We start from the raw sequence: 16882 nt of genomic DNA on the forward strand, positions 1-16882 counted from the left end.
TTACGCAGATGAAACTATAAAAGAGTATGAATGCCACCATTACTTTGTTGCCCCCTTAAAAAGGAGAAAAGAGCATAAAAATTTTAGGCTTATAATTCTGGTTGGCAATGTATATACACACATATATTGACCATAGTTGTTAACTCGTAATATGTATCGTATATCGTTTTTCTATTTTTCTATATCATATAAAGTATTGCATCATGTATCGCAAGTTTTTTTATATAGTGAAAAATTAATAGAAAAAATATATAAATGTGTATATATCTATTGCAAGTATGAAGTATAGAGTAATATATAACAAATTTTATGAAAAATGGTAGAATCTAAAAAGTAAAACTATATCATATCATATGAAAACATTGAATATTAGAGTTTTGACAAGTTCAAATGAACGAGATATGACTTAAATAAATAGGGTCATCACATAATCCACAAAAATAAACTTCTTCAATTTTTAGTCCAAATTCTAACTAAGCATATACACTTATTATGTTGTTGATTGATATATATACACCTTTATATGTTATTTTCAAAGTTCCAACTTTTCAGGTTTGTCATCATTCCTTCCCCACTAAAAAGAAATAAAAAATAAAAATAAAAAGTGATAATTTTTATTCACTAATCACCATCATTTTCAATGTCAACATTCAATCTATTCAAATGAAAATTCTCCAACATTTATTGTAAAAATAAACTTACTTGACTTCCAATATAACATTTGATAACAAGAATGTTGTTTTTCATATAAAATCATTTTACCTATTTCTCCTCTTTATGATTAATTTTTAATCTTTTAATAAATTTTAAATAATCAATATAGTAAATTCTTTTAACAAAAAAAAAAAAAAATTTGATTTTTCTTTAAAATTATAGAAAATGGTCGAAGATGTATATATCGTTGTATCATTATATCACATATCATATGTGTATCATATATGTATTATAAAATACGAATTGTGATACGTATCAATTTACATAAAAAATGTATTGTATCATCATATCGTATTATGTATCATAAGTTTTGATATTGATTGCAAAAACTTCATAAGCTTAGAATGTTTTTTCAATAGATTAGAAATATTCCAAATATGGTGTTAATTAAAAAAATTAGTCTTTACTCTAACACTAAGTTGAAAATTGGCTAGAATAGTTTAGTGAGCAAGCTCAATATTTAGAAAGGTGATTGGGCAAGTTAACTTCGAAGCTTAGAGGAAGTAATATAGATGATGCCAAAAGGCAAAAATACTACATAAAACAAAAAAAATTCCATCCCTTTATCTAGAGTTCATCCAATCAACCAAATCAATACATTGAAACCAATTCGAAGATCTTCTAGCCCCAAGCAAGAGGGCACTTAAGAATGACATTCTAAGAGGTTGGTCCAACTGTTTTACATTTTCACATGATCGTCCATTTCTCTCTTCCAAATATTCTAAAAAAGGAAAGGCACAAAGGAACAATCCCCTGCATGCTCCAATGGTTCTTCCCAACAAAACTTCTATGCCAACTTAGAGAGTTTCTCCTAACAAAGACCCCATACCCTTCTCGCACTTCATAAAACTTCCATCCTTGTTCTTCCTTCCCATAATTTCTCTCAATGACCTGCTTCCAAAAAACTCCCCCCCAACACAAATCCTTTTTTTTTTTTTTTCTTTTATAACCGAGGAACCTTCCACAGCCAAACCCTTAGGACTCTCCATGGGGGCCCAAACCCTCAAGCACAAATCTCCAACTCCAATTTCCAAGGAAAGCCTGATTTAATGTGCATAACCTATCTGAATCAATGGTCTGACTTACCAGGTGGTCCTCATAATTACATGGGACAATTCATGCAACCAGAACATGCACGAGAGCAAATAAATATGTCCAAGCAATCTTTTTAGAACAACATAAAACAACAAATTTAAAAAGGGATACAAAGGATTGCATAGAAGCCCCTTATTAACATCTAACTCACATACTGGCATGCAAAAAGATAAATGAGTTCTTCAAGTTATTGACATGCATTAATATAATAACTAATCTTAACTTGATATTAGGTGCCAGGGAAATCACCTGGCGAAAATGTCATCCCTGAAAATGAAACTATCGGAGGTTGATTTTTTACAGCCATGGGTTTTGTTATAGTTATAGGAATTCTAAAAAGAGGACCTCGCCAGGGTGCTTTGCAATCTACTCCATAAATTTCATAATAGTGTAGGCCATCACTAAGATTGGTAGGATCAACAATTACGCTGAAAAAAAGAAAAGAAAACAAACTTGTCAACTAAATATGGGTATTGAAAACTAAATTCATCTCTGTATTCAAGAATAAGATAAATAACAACAAACAGACTAATAAAAAACATGTGAAATATCCAAAATTTCATGATAGGACAATGATATCTGTACAGTAATAAAAAATCGAACAGGAAGGGAAAAGGAGAAAACAGCTACCGTATACTTCTGTATGCAGGATTTCTTGTATTCATGAGTAAGTTTCAATTGGTAACAGAAATATCACACATACACTTTTACTCCTGATAACCAGAAAATCACATTGTTCTTACCTTTTCTTTTCCTTTTAATATAACTAAGAGCCATACAAGAAGCCTAAAACAGGCAAACCTTAGTACATAGGGAGTATACATGGAAAACCCCCAAGAAAGTAAATAGGGAACAAAAAAGAAAAGAAAAAGGACAAGGCAACACATGGAACTAATTGACAAGATTACCATTCACCAACACAATTAGGCATCATGAACTCCACAAACATACTTGTTACATGCTTGAAAACAGAAGGACCTCCAACCATTCACCAAGAGCACCATATAACTGACTGAAAATCATTGTCAAGGTATTATATATACTAGGAAACACATACCATGCGAAAAAAGTAGAAAGGCCAACACTAGGTAGCAACATAAGTCAGGAGTATCTTGTGGACACAACAGTCTTGAGCACTATAGTTTCACCTAGACTTTTTTAATTGCTACCCTCTTCAAGAACCTATATAGCTTAGCCACAAAGGACTGAAGGTGGCTTACTATCAGCTAGTGAAAATGCCCATAGAACCCACAGATGAATGTTTTTTCCCCAAATTCCAAGCACATGCTAATTGAAAATCAAGAACCAAAAATAAAAAGATAAATATAATAAATTATATGTGTGTGTGTGTGTGTGTATGTATATATACAAATATATATAAAATAAGTGATAAACAAAACACTCAAATTAATTACACAACGGAATGCTTCCACATATTTGCTTCACCAAGGGATCACATATGGCTTGACACTAAACAACTCCTCTTCCCCCCACCACACAGAAAGAAGGAAAACACAAAGTATGACTGAATGCATGAACCACCACATGCACACATGTGCCCACATACAACCAAAAGCATGTTTGTACTGATATATGCACATATGCATTGCTGCAATATACTTCAATCAGCATAGGCATGCTTAAACTTTCCATTTGGAGTAAACCCACACATACATGTCATGTAAGTTCTGCTGCAGTATTCTTCAATCCAGACATAAGCATGCTTGCATGCATGCATTGCAACAACTGCCTTTAGGCCATTTATTCCATTTGCTGAAATTAATGTCACAACATGAGGAACAGCACAAGATGGTATAATAAATTCTCAACTTCTACAATGCAGAGAAAGCAACAACAAAATCATACAAAATGAACTGCTTACAAGTCACAAATATATCAACTAGAAGATAACATGAATACTTGAAGAAAAGAATAGTTTAGTAATGATGACTAACTTGAAGCTACGCCCATTGTGAGTAAGAAGGAGATACTCAGGAGCCCTCACAATTGCCCTCTCAGTGGAATGTAGCTCGATACACTCCTCAAAAGGAACTAATTGTTCTAAATTACTTGCATCATCATGGAACTTTGGCTCAACTTGCACTGTCCACTGTCAAGAATATAATGTTAATTTATCAATAAAAAGACAAACTTTGTAGATAATCAGAAATCCAGAGGCAAAAACCTCTTGCTGGTATTTGTTGTACAATAGAAGCAACCACTAAAGTATAAACAATTCATACAACCTTATTAAGTAAACATAAATTTTCAAAACTTACTCAGATACAGTAAAACCTTTACAAATAAATTTTCAAAAAATTAATAATCTCACTTAAATAATAAAATCTTTTAGTCCTAACTCAAGCTAGTACTAAATTAATAACCTTGCTAAATGCATAAGATAATAATTTTTTAAAAAAACCTTAAGGGCCCAAGGAAATATAAATTAATAACTGATGAAGCACATTAAAAAAAAAAAAAAACATATATATATATAGCAAACAAAAATTCATAATACAGTATTGAATAACTTTTACAACTTCTACTTTTCTCAATTCAACTCTTTCTTGGAACCATCACATACTTGAAACATCTTTATCTTCTAAAGCATTACATTTTAACACCACATCTCCTCCTTTTAGGAATGTTTATATCTTTTGGATTTATAAGTCATACATATACAAGTAATGTATAATAGAAACATAATACTCTCTCTAAATCAATAAATATTCATTTATCAATAAATCAATAACCCTACTAAAATACTATTTTGTCTTGGTCTCAATAGTATTATTTGATTGGGGTTTTACTTAAACTCAGCACCACAAATACCAAGAAGCACCAAATAAACACAGAACTGTTGCATGAACAATATTTTGCAAGACAATGCATAAATGAAATGACATTCCAACAAACTGCCAGCATTTCAAATACAATTTCATATCCGCTAATTGTACCTAATCCAAAATTGCTAGGAGTTAGAGAATCAAACGAAGAACATCTCCACAATCAAATAAATAGATTTGTTTATTAGGGTAGTTATTTAAAATTTCACACCAATAATTTTTCAATGCAGAAATATAGCTTGTGAATGCAGTTTAGACCAGAATGCTAATCTTGGAATGGGTAGTAACAGATTTTCACCAGTTCAATTCAAGTTTGTGATTTGCAGTCAGAGATAAAGCATGTTTTTTTTTTAAATAAGAAAAAACATGCTACATAAAAATCAAGATGAAGATGGCCAATTGTGTGTCCTGACTAACAGATGAGTAACAGATGAGTAACAGGTGAGCCCAATAGCTGTTCCCATCCCCATCATGGGAGATGCTAACCATCACTCCTATCTACAAACACAATTTTGCGTGTCCTGATGAAGTGTGTTTTAGATACATAGCACCTCTGTGTCATATAATAAATACAAAACAGGGAATGCATGTGAGGAGAAGTTGTGTGCAAATGATATCAGTTTCAAACCTAACCAAATTTCTTTTTCTTTCTTTCTTAATGTGGAAACAGAAAATTTACTAGAAAACTCTGAAAAGGGGAGCATTGACTAGGTACACAGGAAGCCTACAAGGATCAGAAGAAGAAGAAAAGAAATAAAAGCAACTGAGAAGGCCTCACAAAGGTCCAAAACAAAAGCGTCAAGGCATCCCCAACTTATCACCAAAAAAATAACTAATAATAATAAACATATAAATAAATAAGCCTCATCCCCTGCCTTTGGCTGAACAAACAAGAATTTAAGGTGTATTTCAAATTTAGCACCAAGCCTTCAAAGGTTCTCCAATCCCACTCCTTTCATAAACACCAATGTAAGCTCGGATGAAACACCTTCCACATTTTCCATCGACTATTGCCAATATAGCTGCCATGCAAATTGGTTACGGTATCTTCACTAACTTGATAGAACTCAAAAGACACCAAAAATGGGAAGTTACAAACCCCATAGCCACCCAACATCTCAGTTGGTTCAGCCTTTTGTTTGCAGATGCAGAACTAGTTAACAAGCACACTCCTTTCCCAGTCAGCTGATCAATAGTAAGGATCCTCTCCCACAGCCTTGCACACAACAATTCCACCTTGAATGGAGCAGAAGACCCCCATGCCCAACACAAGGGCAAACAGACATCGAACCTTGGAGAGAGTGCCTTGCAGTAGGATTTTACTAAGAAATAACCCCTTCTGAACACCTTCTTCGCTAACTTGGATTCCAATTCTGCCCAGCAACAATCTAGAACTGCTTGACAATAAAAACTCCACGGATTCCAGCTCCCTGTCATCTGATTACTACTCAAAAAGTGCTATTTGATAGCTTATAATTAATCCTTTTAAACACTTTTGAGTAGTAGTTAGTGCCTTTTAACCCAATTAGCATGTTAAGGCCCCTTTCAATCAATTCTAATCAAATTGTGTAAGTTTTGGTGTTTTTGTTAGTATTTTGATCACCAAAGCATTATGAGATTGAGGAGAGTTATTTGGAATCCTTGGAAAGCTATGGGAAGCTCAGAGGCATGAAGAATCAAAGCCTTGAAGCCCTTTTGCCATAAGCAAAGTGGAAGTGCAAAGGGGAAGCAAAGAGAAATCAGCCGTGGAGCTCTCTTGATGACAGTCACTGCAGCCACTTTTGGAGCACTTCCTGGAGTCCAAATTATGCATACAATATGTCATTTGAAAGCTTGGGAAGTCAACAATCCAATGCCTCAAGCCGTGTGCAATTTGGAGCTGAAATGAGGAAGTTACAGCCTTTGCATGATAACTGCTCCAAGCTGAAGGAAGGAAGGCTTCAGAGTAGTGCTGCGGAATCAGCCTTTTGTTGCAAGATATTTCGCAGCACTTTAGCACAGTGCTATGGACTCCCCCTGAAGCTTCACGCCGCGATGGAAGCCAAGCACCACAAGATGGAAGTCAACTTTGTGAAGGTGATGAAGCAGCTGGTTGCTATGAAGAAATTTCGCAACCCTTCTTGTGCACCTGCGAAATTTCGCAGACCTCACTTGTAACCTGCGAAGTGGTCCTGAGTGCTTCCCGATATTTGTAACCGACACTTGGAGATATTTTTCATTAGATTTTTGTTGCCTAAATGCCCAAATTCTCCTTGTAAGTCACCAATGATAGTTTTCCTTAGCTTTTAAGTTGGGAATTTGGCAAAATATCAGGGTAATAGCTATCATTGTGATTTTGGTATAAAGGGAGCCCGAGGAGCCTGTTCTGAGGGGAGTTCTGGTTGTTGAACCTTTTGGAAGTTTCAAAAGAAAGAAATACAGAGAGCTTTAGCTCTTTTCTACCTTACCTTCTCACTTCCTATTTTAATATTTTTACCAAGTTATGCACTCTCTGAGGAGCTTTCCCCAGAGAATGAGTAGCTAAGCTTTTTAGTTCCTTGGAGTTAAGGTTGCCGGGAAAGGTTCCAAGTGCATCAATCAGAAGCTTTGTGGTTTCAGCTATGAATGAAGAGTAAGTGTGTCCCGTGAATGGTTTCTAATGTTTTTAGTTAACTTAAAACACCTTGGAGTCACCTGGGCCAACACTTGGTAAGGCAAGTGATCTCTAACCGTGGAGATGCACTAGTTTACCCCTTGCGAGCCTCTGGTAGGTGACTTGAAGGTAGGATTTTCTAGAATAGCCAACACTTGGTAAGCTTTTGGACTCCTAGGAGACATCCATTAGTTACCTCTTGCGAGCTTTTGACGGGTAATCCAAGGTTAAAGATCGCCTTGAATGGTAAAGGCTAGTGAGAGGCTCAAACCATTGCAAGTTGCATCAGTGAGAGAATTAAAGCTGAAATCCAATTGAGGGATGCATTTTGGCAGCACCTGTTAGAGAATTGACTTTAAGTTAATTCTCTAATATGAGGAATTGAACCAACTGACCGGAGCTATGATTTTGCATGAGAAACCTCCCCTGTATACCTGAATCTCCAAGGAATGCTTTTCTTCTTAAGTTATTTTCATCACTTGTTGTGTTGTTAATCTAAGTCCAAACCTTTTTCAACCAAAGTTTGTGTTTTATTTCTTAAGCTAACCTTGAAATGAAACAACACCAATTCACTTTGAATTGGTATCATTTTCAACTTGAGTACCCTTCCCAGTGGAACAATCCTAGAGCCACTATGCTATAGTAGCTTTGTATTTGCTACCCTAGTTCATGGTGTTATAGGTTATAAATATTGTTGATTACTCTCGCCATCAAGGAGCACCAGCTGGATACGAACCAGCTGAGACACCAATTAGGCATGAATCATCATCCTCTTATGATCATCATGTTCCAATATAGACTACCACCTTCACTATTTGTTGTGGTACAGTATAGATCCAGAAAGTTATCATTAAGGACTTCTCCATAGTAAACAGCACACCAGAACTTGATCCTAATTCCATCATCCACAAAGATACTAGCAGGACTATGAAAATTGGCTTTCCACAAGCCCAACCAAAGGCTCTGCTGTCCCACCTCTTTTGCAGAGAAAAAGTTGAACAATTAACCAAATGATATTTCCTCTCACTCCCCAAAGCTCCAAAGGAAATCTTTCTGAAGCTTCACTAATCTGTTCTATATTGATACCAACATGATAAAGGCAGAAATAAAGTAAACAGGGAGGCTCAAAATGGTATTTTCGTCAAAAATAAACCTAAATTACAATTGCCTCGTTAGCCTTGCAAAATATCATTGGCATACAACAAATAAGATTCCTTTCTCCTCCCCACTTGAAAACCCTGGATGAAATCTCCCTCCATTGCTCTACAAATAAAGCGACTTGAGGCTTTCATTATTCGAGCAAAGAGATACAATGGAGATTACCCACATACCCCTCAAACTATGAACATTATCCCCAAGGGAAAGAGGAAAAGGGTGGGTAAAAGATCATTTCTGACTATTTAATCTAAAAGTCTCACGCAAAACTAAAGTAGGGTTCATAAAAGGGAGAAAGCTTATTTGCTGTCACATGATTGACAAATACCTATATATTTTTATTATTAAAAAAAAAAACGAATTCTAGAGAGCATCAAGCAAACCATGCTTTCTGGTACGGACTGTTGTGCAGTGAAGAAATAAGCTCAAAGATGGGTTAGCTGAATGAATACTCAAATGGAAGAAAAAACAGCACAAGAAATCCATATTTGTTGATTAACACATTTGCAAGAAGTTACAGGGAGCACTAACAATGAGATCAGAGAAAGTCAGGTAAGATGGTTTAATCATTTTTAATGATGAATGACTACAGCACCAGTAAGAAGTAAGCATAACTGATTGAGTTCTATAAATTTGAAAAGCAAACAAACTTATAAATTTAAAGTGTGTAAAAAAAAAGTGACTCATTTCACATTAGGAGACTCAACTGGCTTAGAAAATTTTAAAAACAAAACCAAGGTATCATAGTCAGGGTCTTTTTCGTTTTTAAATAGAAAAGCAAGTCATTGAGATGAGTTTGGAAATCCATGCAAATCAGTTTCAAAATCTCACCTCAGTAGACTGATGGCAGCGACTAGCTTCCCTTAGGTAGATGCCCCGTGATGTAGAAGCTGCAATGAAAATGCATCATAATAACAATGTAATTTCATTGCAAGTAAAATTCTTAATCTTTATACAGGTGCAAGAAGCCTGGTCATAGGTGAACCAATTATTGAAACGAATTTTTTATTTTTTATTTTTGATAGACAAAGGCAGATTGAATTAATAAACGCCTAAAAACCAGGGGCGCACCCTATGTATACAGACAATATACGAACAAAACCCAACCAGGCTATAGAAAGGAGAAACAAGACCTACAATAGGGAGGCTAGTCTCCATTAAGGACACCCAAAAATTCACAAAAGAGGGATTGTCTAACCCCAAAACCTGCTGATATGAATTAATTGCTGGAACATCCATAGACAAGAATATTTCCAATGAAAAGGCTTTATGGGGCTCGATACTAACAAGCAACAAGAAGAACCTATTTCCTTAAACAATTAGGACCATATGTATAACCACATAATCAGTATGCTTAGAGCAGCTTCTAAATAGGATTCACATGTATGATATGTCATATCTAAATATTGCTTTTATAAGCACACAGATATGATATGATAAAGCATAATGCACTTGCAAAATCAAAGAGGCACATGACAGTTCAACTCAATTTGGCAGGGTGTGATGATAGAGAGGGAGGGCGAGAGTGAGAAAGAGCGAGCAAGCGAGAGAGAGAGAGAGAGAGACTTACTTGATTTACCAGCTTCATTAATCTTTATTTGATACCAAACATTTGGAAAATCTCGAGACTTTTGAATATATCCATGTGCCCTATGATGCAATTATTTTCAAGATTATTTCCAATTTTACTTAAAGCTCAATCTATTTCTCATAATTAAAAAAACATCAAAGGCCCAAAGTGGCAATCTAACTTGTCAACTTGCATAAGCCCTTGCCCAGTGGACAATTTATCCTCTGGCAAACCACCCACGGGGACAGATGTGTTCTCGAGAGCCCTCCGAACACTGTATGGACTCACTGGAATGCCCTCAGCCTGCACAGGCCATGATAAATGTTTGAAACATCAGTTAGACATGCATATAAAGTGTGATGACAGAAGGACAAAAACAAAACTAAATCATGTGAATGGAACCTTCATTGCACTAATAAGTAATGCAATTCCTCCACAAGCGGATGGAGACGACATTGATGTTCCATTCATAAGCATGCGTCTTTGAAGAGTCCATGTGGGCACAGGTGCTACAGCTCCACCTGGAGCACTTATGCAGACACCAAGATCACCATCAACTGTTGGTCCTCGGCTAGACCTGCACCCCATTTCATTCAGCTATGCATTAAGATTCAAATCAAAACAGTAGCATGAAGGTAGCATAGTAGATGGGACCCATTTTCTAAGGTCAAAACAAATGAATAATTTACTGCTAATAACTTGCTGAAACACAAAATTTTCTTAAGGGAAGATTGTATACCAAGTGTATTCAAGGCCTTCAGGTGGAGGTTCAACTACGCAATGAGCTCCAGCAGCCATTGCAGGAGATACATATGCACCAACACCTATAATGCTTGAAGTGGTACCACCAGGTGAGCCCACAGTGCTCAATGCTGGCCCACTGTTACCAGCACTACTGACGAATATCAAATGATGCTTATTCACCGCCTAATGTTTAATAAACATTGTCACCACAACTTAATAGAGGGAGCATGAAAAATTAACGAAGAAAAGAATTTGTAAATCATCATGCCAATAATCAAATATCAAGTTTTGGAACTCATACTTCATTAACAAGGTCAACAAATCGTCCATAATCAGGCAGCATTGTAGGTTCTCCATAACTCATGTTGATGAGATCACACTTGTGCTGCAAATAAAATGCACAATATCCATCATCAAAATTAACCCAACAGCAAATTAATTCTAGAATGGAAGTTAATCGATAAAATATTTATATATGTCACATAGCCAATGCCTTAAGTGCTCAAAACATAACTTAGCTAAGCAAGAGGCAAAGTATAGAGACAAACAGCAGGAAGAGTATGGTAAAAGTATTAGCTGGAAAAGAACGTCCCCATAAGTAGGAAGACACAATGTACAGTCCTTGAAATCCTCCACAAGAGAAAAAGTTACATGGGTTACTTCTACAGAATCAATTCACCAGCATCATAGGAACTATAAAGCTAACCTCCACAGCAGCTATTAATGCTCTGGTCAAGCCTGTCCCTGTTTCCATTGAACCTAGGCGTGAGTCTCCAATTTTACAAGATATTATTTGTGCTCCAGGTGCAACTCCATTCAACAATGGTTCCTGTACAACAATGGCATATTTCAAAAGGTAAATTTGTTTACTATAAAAGAAATGCAGGAATAGAGTATGCTATTTTCGAATGTTAATAGCATATTACCTTTGGGTGAAAAGCAGTAGCAATACCAGCAACATGAGTACCATGGGGGGAGCTATCTGTCACAATACTCAAGATATTGCCTTGATCATATACATTAACGACACATGAGCAGGCATCTAGTTTGCTAAACACGCCAAACTTCCTTTCAATCCTGCAAAGTTAGTGTACATGGAGCTAGTTAAACATTAAATTTGTTGGAGACAAAAAAACACCTTCATCACCAACTCCATCACATTGATGAGATAAAAAATAAATTAAAAAAAAAGGAAAAAAAGAAGAAGAATAAGATATGATGGAAGAAAAAAGAAAAAATAATAATAATAACAGGTCGGTAGCAATCAGAATACATTCCTAAAATCAGAGGATTGAACAAAGTAGCCAGAACAAAGATTTGAAACATCAACATAAATTCTTGTTTCTGGGTATATTTGTGTTTGAGCTTCACAACTCTCTGCATGACTATTGTTTAGACAAGGCCTTTCCTAAGCTGTTTATCTTAGGACCTTATGGGAATTTAGAAGGCAAGTCATGCCTTAGACAAGTGAAATGCCTATCACAAGCAACATAAAAGGTTGTTTCCAAGTGCAAGTTCCATCTCCAAGACCTAGGGCTGGACTAGAAATGAACAGAATCTTCAACATCATGCAATATCAAAATCAATCTGAGCTTTGGAATGCAGGCAATTGATTTTATGTAAGCCCCATAAAGCACAGTCAAGCCCCTCTCTTTTCTCCAAAATAAATCAGAGGGAGCAAACTTCAGATGCTGCATCGGAAAGTAACTCAGCAACTGTTTTCATACAACGGTAATCCACCTTAAGCCAGAAAAACTGCATCAAAATTAAAACTTCTATACAGAAAAGATGTTTCATCTTCATTCAAATAAATCTTATCACCTTATAAAACTATAAGAAAAAAATAAAAGATTTTCCAGCACACAATATTGTTACTGGTGGATCAAACATACCTATAATTAGTTAGGGGTACAAAATCAGCAAGTTTCCCACACCCTGGGTCATCCTCAAGACTCTGTGTATCAAGAGCGACCCTCCATAGTTCTCCATCATTCCAGACAACAGCATCTATAATAGGTCCCTTGTCATCATAGCTCTAAAACATATAAACATGGTTACTTACAATTGAAGCAATAAAATAGTCAAGTGGACTAGATGAGAAAAGTAATTCAAAACACTCCAAACTCACTTCAGCCTGTTTCTGGAGGAAGTCAACCCTGTTTTGGAGGTCTTCACGAGCCCTTTTCAACTGTGCATCCTCCACTTTGATGTGTTTCTGGACCAGGCAATTTACAACATTATAATAGGTGGTGACAATCATGGTGCAGGAAATGCAAGTGTACTGAAGCAAGAATGTGTCAGCAATATACTACAGAGATGCTCTGAAGACCGCTTGACCTTGTAAATAAACTGTTTTTTTTTTTATAGGCAAAAGCACAAAGATATATTAGAGAAAGGGAGCTTGAAAGGCAACCCAGAGCATACAGGGAGTATACAAGAAACACCTAAAACAAGCAACAAAAACACAAGCACTCACCGGCCCTCAACAAGAACCCAACCAATCCACAAAGTTAAACAAAGATAAAGGGCCTACAACTATAGAAGAATTAGCCCAGGATAAGAGATTACAAACAAATGAGTTTTTCAATCTTTGAGTCGACAAAGCCTCGTTATCGAAGACTATCCTATTTCTTTCCTTCCAAATTGTCCAAAATAAACAGAGAGGAGCTGCCCGCCAAACCTTTCTATGATTCTTGTCCTTAAATAAACTATTTATAAACTTTTTTATAGACAGATGGAAAATTTTAACCTTATCCACAATCTTCTACCATTTTATGCAGTTAGCATACAGAATTGACTCCATTCCATATCACAGGCTTTTCTTCTTGAGGAAGTTGGGTAAAAATTAGCATCTCCAGATGAACATGAATGCAACGAGACACAAAATGTAAAATGCCCTAGACATCAATAAAGTATCATAAAACATTAACTTACAATAAGGGGTAGTGACCATATTAATAGTGCATCAAGAATTGAATGATGTTTATTAAAGTCAATAATTTGCTGGTCTATTATGCTGAGTCACTGACTAATTAACAACAGAAGTTAGTGCAATAAGAATTAGGTGATTCGGGAAAAAAATGCAATATGGAAGAAATTAAGTAATAGAATTATCCAAAACCTGGTCAAATTCATCAAGATTCTTTACAGCCTCAGCTATTACTTCCTGATGCTTTTCGTCCCACTTTTTCCTTCTTTCTTTCTGTCACAAAATAATTAAGGGGAAGAGATGAGAAGTTAGAACTGAGGTGATCTCAATCCAAAGTATCAAATCAATCAGTCATCAGTTCATGATTACAGTCTAACCTTCAAACGAGAAGTCAATGTGTCTGTAAAAAGCTCATATACCAATTTATAACCCACATGCCATTCCCCAGAAGGGTTCTTCCACGAAGAATTTACAACCAGAGTTGCCCCTATTACAAATTTTATGATAAAAGCAGAGAATGTATGTGAGGAACATACAAAAATAATAATCTTTACAATCAATAATAAATCCAAATAATATTAATTTCATCACAATCAAACATTTTTATTAATGTGTACATTTGAAAATATAATTCTCAGGGTTATTTTCATGCTCAAAAGTATGATACAGGTCAATGCTTTAAGTCAGAAACCTGATGCTCCACGAAGACAACCGTCTGAATCAGCCTTCACCACAGTTGAGGTATCAATATCTCCACTGCCAGTGCTGATAAAAGAAAAATTACTCTGTAAAATAAGTTCTAAAAACCATGGGAATCTATGATCAAGTAGTTTTATAATACCAATCAAGAACATCAAGGATCTTCGGTTTCCCGTCTGAGGTAACTTGTAACCCAGCGGCAGCTGGGTCTACACCGGAATCTGGAGAAAAACAACACTTTAAGATCAGATACGATCCAGCAGAACTCAAGAGATAAGCACCCCCAACGTTCGACTCTTTTAAGTTTTAGCATGAACAACATTTTAAGACACCATGGAAAAAAGCTGAAGGTTCACGTCTGATATCTTAAGAACCAAAACAACATAAACCCAAAAAAAAAAAAAAATAAATAAGTTATCTTACATTTTCCACCACTTTCTCAGGGCCCAAACAAAAACAGACCCCCCAAAAAAGAAAAAAACGATTAACACCCATATCCCACTTAGTGTTCCTTCTCCACTTCCCATAAACCAATAGATAAACCCAGAAATTTTTTTCCCATTTCCCATCACTTTCTCTTCACCCAAACAGAACCAGAACCCCCAAAAGAAATTCTCAAATTACCAAAATAGCGATAACAACCCCACGGCCATCGTACTCAGGATGCGCCTCGACGAATCGATCAGCAGCAATCTCCTTCTTAGGCATCAGAGAAGCCAAAAACGTGGACTCACTCAGCTTGAAAGCACGAAGAGCACCGTTGTCATCGGTAGAAGAAGACGTTGTATTGATAGAAGAACAAGGCATTGCCCTCAGCGCCCACTCTCTCTCTCCTCCCTTTTTCTTCTTCTGCTAAGCCTCCTGGTAGACTGAATGATTAGTTTCGAGCAATGACGATCGAGAAATGTCGGACCCCAAAAGGGCGACTTGCTTGGGTTAGTCGCCCATATTGGGTTTTGCATTTGTGGCTTTGTGAAGGGTGTTTCGGTAATTTGAGTGCTTTCCGGTGGCGTTGAAATGGTGGCGCCGCCACGTTCCGGAATCTTTAGTGGTTGGTTGCAGTGGGTTTTAGGGTGGGTGTGTTTGGATGGGGTTATTCCCGTGTGTGAAATTACTGGATTTGTCCTTTTGCGTGATTTATTCACAACCACGTAGTAGGATTGGAATCATTAGATTTTAAGCCACTTGGGTTCTCTAACCAATCAAAATAATATTTTCCAAATAATTATATCTCACTTTTTCAAAGTAATAACGGTAAAAATATTATTACCAAGTATCTCCACAAAAATATGATATTCTCTTGTAATAGTATTATATTATCAATATTATATTCAAACTTTACGTGCAGATGGGTGGCAAGAAAAGTTTATAAGAATAAAATAATTTATACGATCTTGGCATAGTTGGATTGGATTTTAAAGTCCCTAAATACCCTTAATACAATATTTTTTTGTCACATTGCTTATAAGCTTATGGCTATCTTGACATTCTATTGGGAATAAAAAAATGTAAAACGTACGGATATTAATTAGTTTAAATGAATGATTAGATACAAAAACTTAAATGATTATACGGGAAAATTTAATATATTTATTAAAATTTTAATTTTTATCATTAAAAATAAATATATAAATAATGAGATTAAAATATAAATGAATATAACCAAGGTGCAAAACATCGTATATAAAGTAATAAGGTTGAAATATATATGTAGTATGACTTGATTGATCGTATTTTTTTCTAGTTAATTTTTTTATATTATATTCATGGTATACATTATCAAAATTTTAAAACAGAGGCTTTTTTTTTTTTTTTTTTTTGAGACTTGTTGGATTTTTTTTTTTTTTCTTTCCTAAAAGTTTACCATGTTGGTTTAATAGAAACTAATGATCAAGTAACTGCAAAAAATAGGGTGAAAATAGCAATTTTAAATCAATAAAGACACTTTGTGGGAACTTTAGCATATTCTATAGGGAAAAAGTTGTCTTGTCAAGCATAATAGCTTTTTTGAGCTTAAATTCCTTGACGGCCATCAATGGAAATGCCAAAGATTCCTTAAATAACTTTGGCAGACCCCTACTTCGGATTCTTGCCAAAAGACATTTAACTAAGCAAATGAAAACTTGTGGGTAGTCATGAAAAATTATGGGCAAGTGAAAAACATCTCATGCAAGCTAACATGGAGTACAGATATATGCATATATGCTAATATGGATGTTGATATTTGTGGCTGCTATTAAGATTTGCTATGGTTACCTTCTTATGCTTTTGATAAAATTGTAAGTTGTAGTATGTTTTTGCTAATAAACTAACGCCATACCATGGTTTTAATTTTGACAATAAGGTCACCTTAGGAACCTTGAAATACAAAATGAGAAGGGAAAATCAAATCTATTTTTATTCATTAATATGTTTAGATTATTTTTAGAATGAAAATAAAAAATTCATTAATATTGAGACCAAATATCGCACTTACTAAGATTTTAATACTTTTTTTT

The 16882-nt window shown here is 35.4% G+C and overlaps 1 protein-coding gene and 1 pseudogene across 1 annotated transcript in view; both read right to left on the bottom strand.

Moving 5' to 3' along the window:
• The window catches only part of LOC117933519 (tripeptidyl-peptidase 2), a 32329-nt gene extending 16907 nt beyond the window's left edge, over positions 1-15422 (bottom strand). The window contains exons 1-17 of the mRNA XM_034854908.1: positions 15009-15422; positions 14527-14621; positions 14377-14450; positions 14063-14172; positions 13878-13958; positions 12885-12971; positions 12649-12791; positions 11683-11833; positions 11463-11585; positions 11058-11141; positions 10752-10939; positions 10415-10589; positions 10194-10315; positions 10013-10092; positions 9274-9332; positions 3765-3919; positions 2059-2237 (exon numbers count right to left, since the gene is read on the bottom strand). Coding sequence (XP_034710799.1) covers positions 2059-2237; positions 3765-3919; positions 9274-9332; positions 10013-10092; positions 10194-10315; positions 10415-10589; positions 10752-10939; positions 11058-11141; positions 11463-11585; positions 11683-11833; positions 12649-12791; positions 12885-12971; positions 13878-13958; positions 14063-14172; positions 14377-14450; positions 14527-14621; positions 15009-15191 — 2089 coding nt within the window. The 5' untranslated portion in view covers positions 15192-15422. The remainder of the gene's footprint in view (positions 1-2058; positions 2238-3764; positions 3920-9273; positions 9333-10012; positions 10093-10193; positions 10316-10414; positions 10590-10751; positions 10940-11057; positions 11142-11462; positions 11586-11682; positions 11834-12648; positions 12792-12884; positions 12972-13877; positions 13959-14062; positions 14173-14376; positions 14451-14526; positions 14622-15008) is intronic.
• LOC117934345 lies at positions 5014-5163 on the bottom strand (annotated as a pseudogene).
• Positions 15423-16882: the final 1460 nt, after the last annotated feature.

The sequence above is a fragment of the Vitis riparia genome, chromosome 16, assembly GCF_004353265.1.
Source record: "Vitis riparia cultivar Riparia Gloire de Montpellier isolate 1030 chromosome 16, EGFV_Vit.rip_1.0, whole genome shotgun sequence".
Lineage (NCBI taxonomy): Eukaryota > Viridiplantae > Streptophyta > Magnoliopsida > Vitales > Vitaceae > Vitis > Vitis riparia.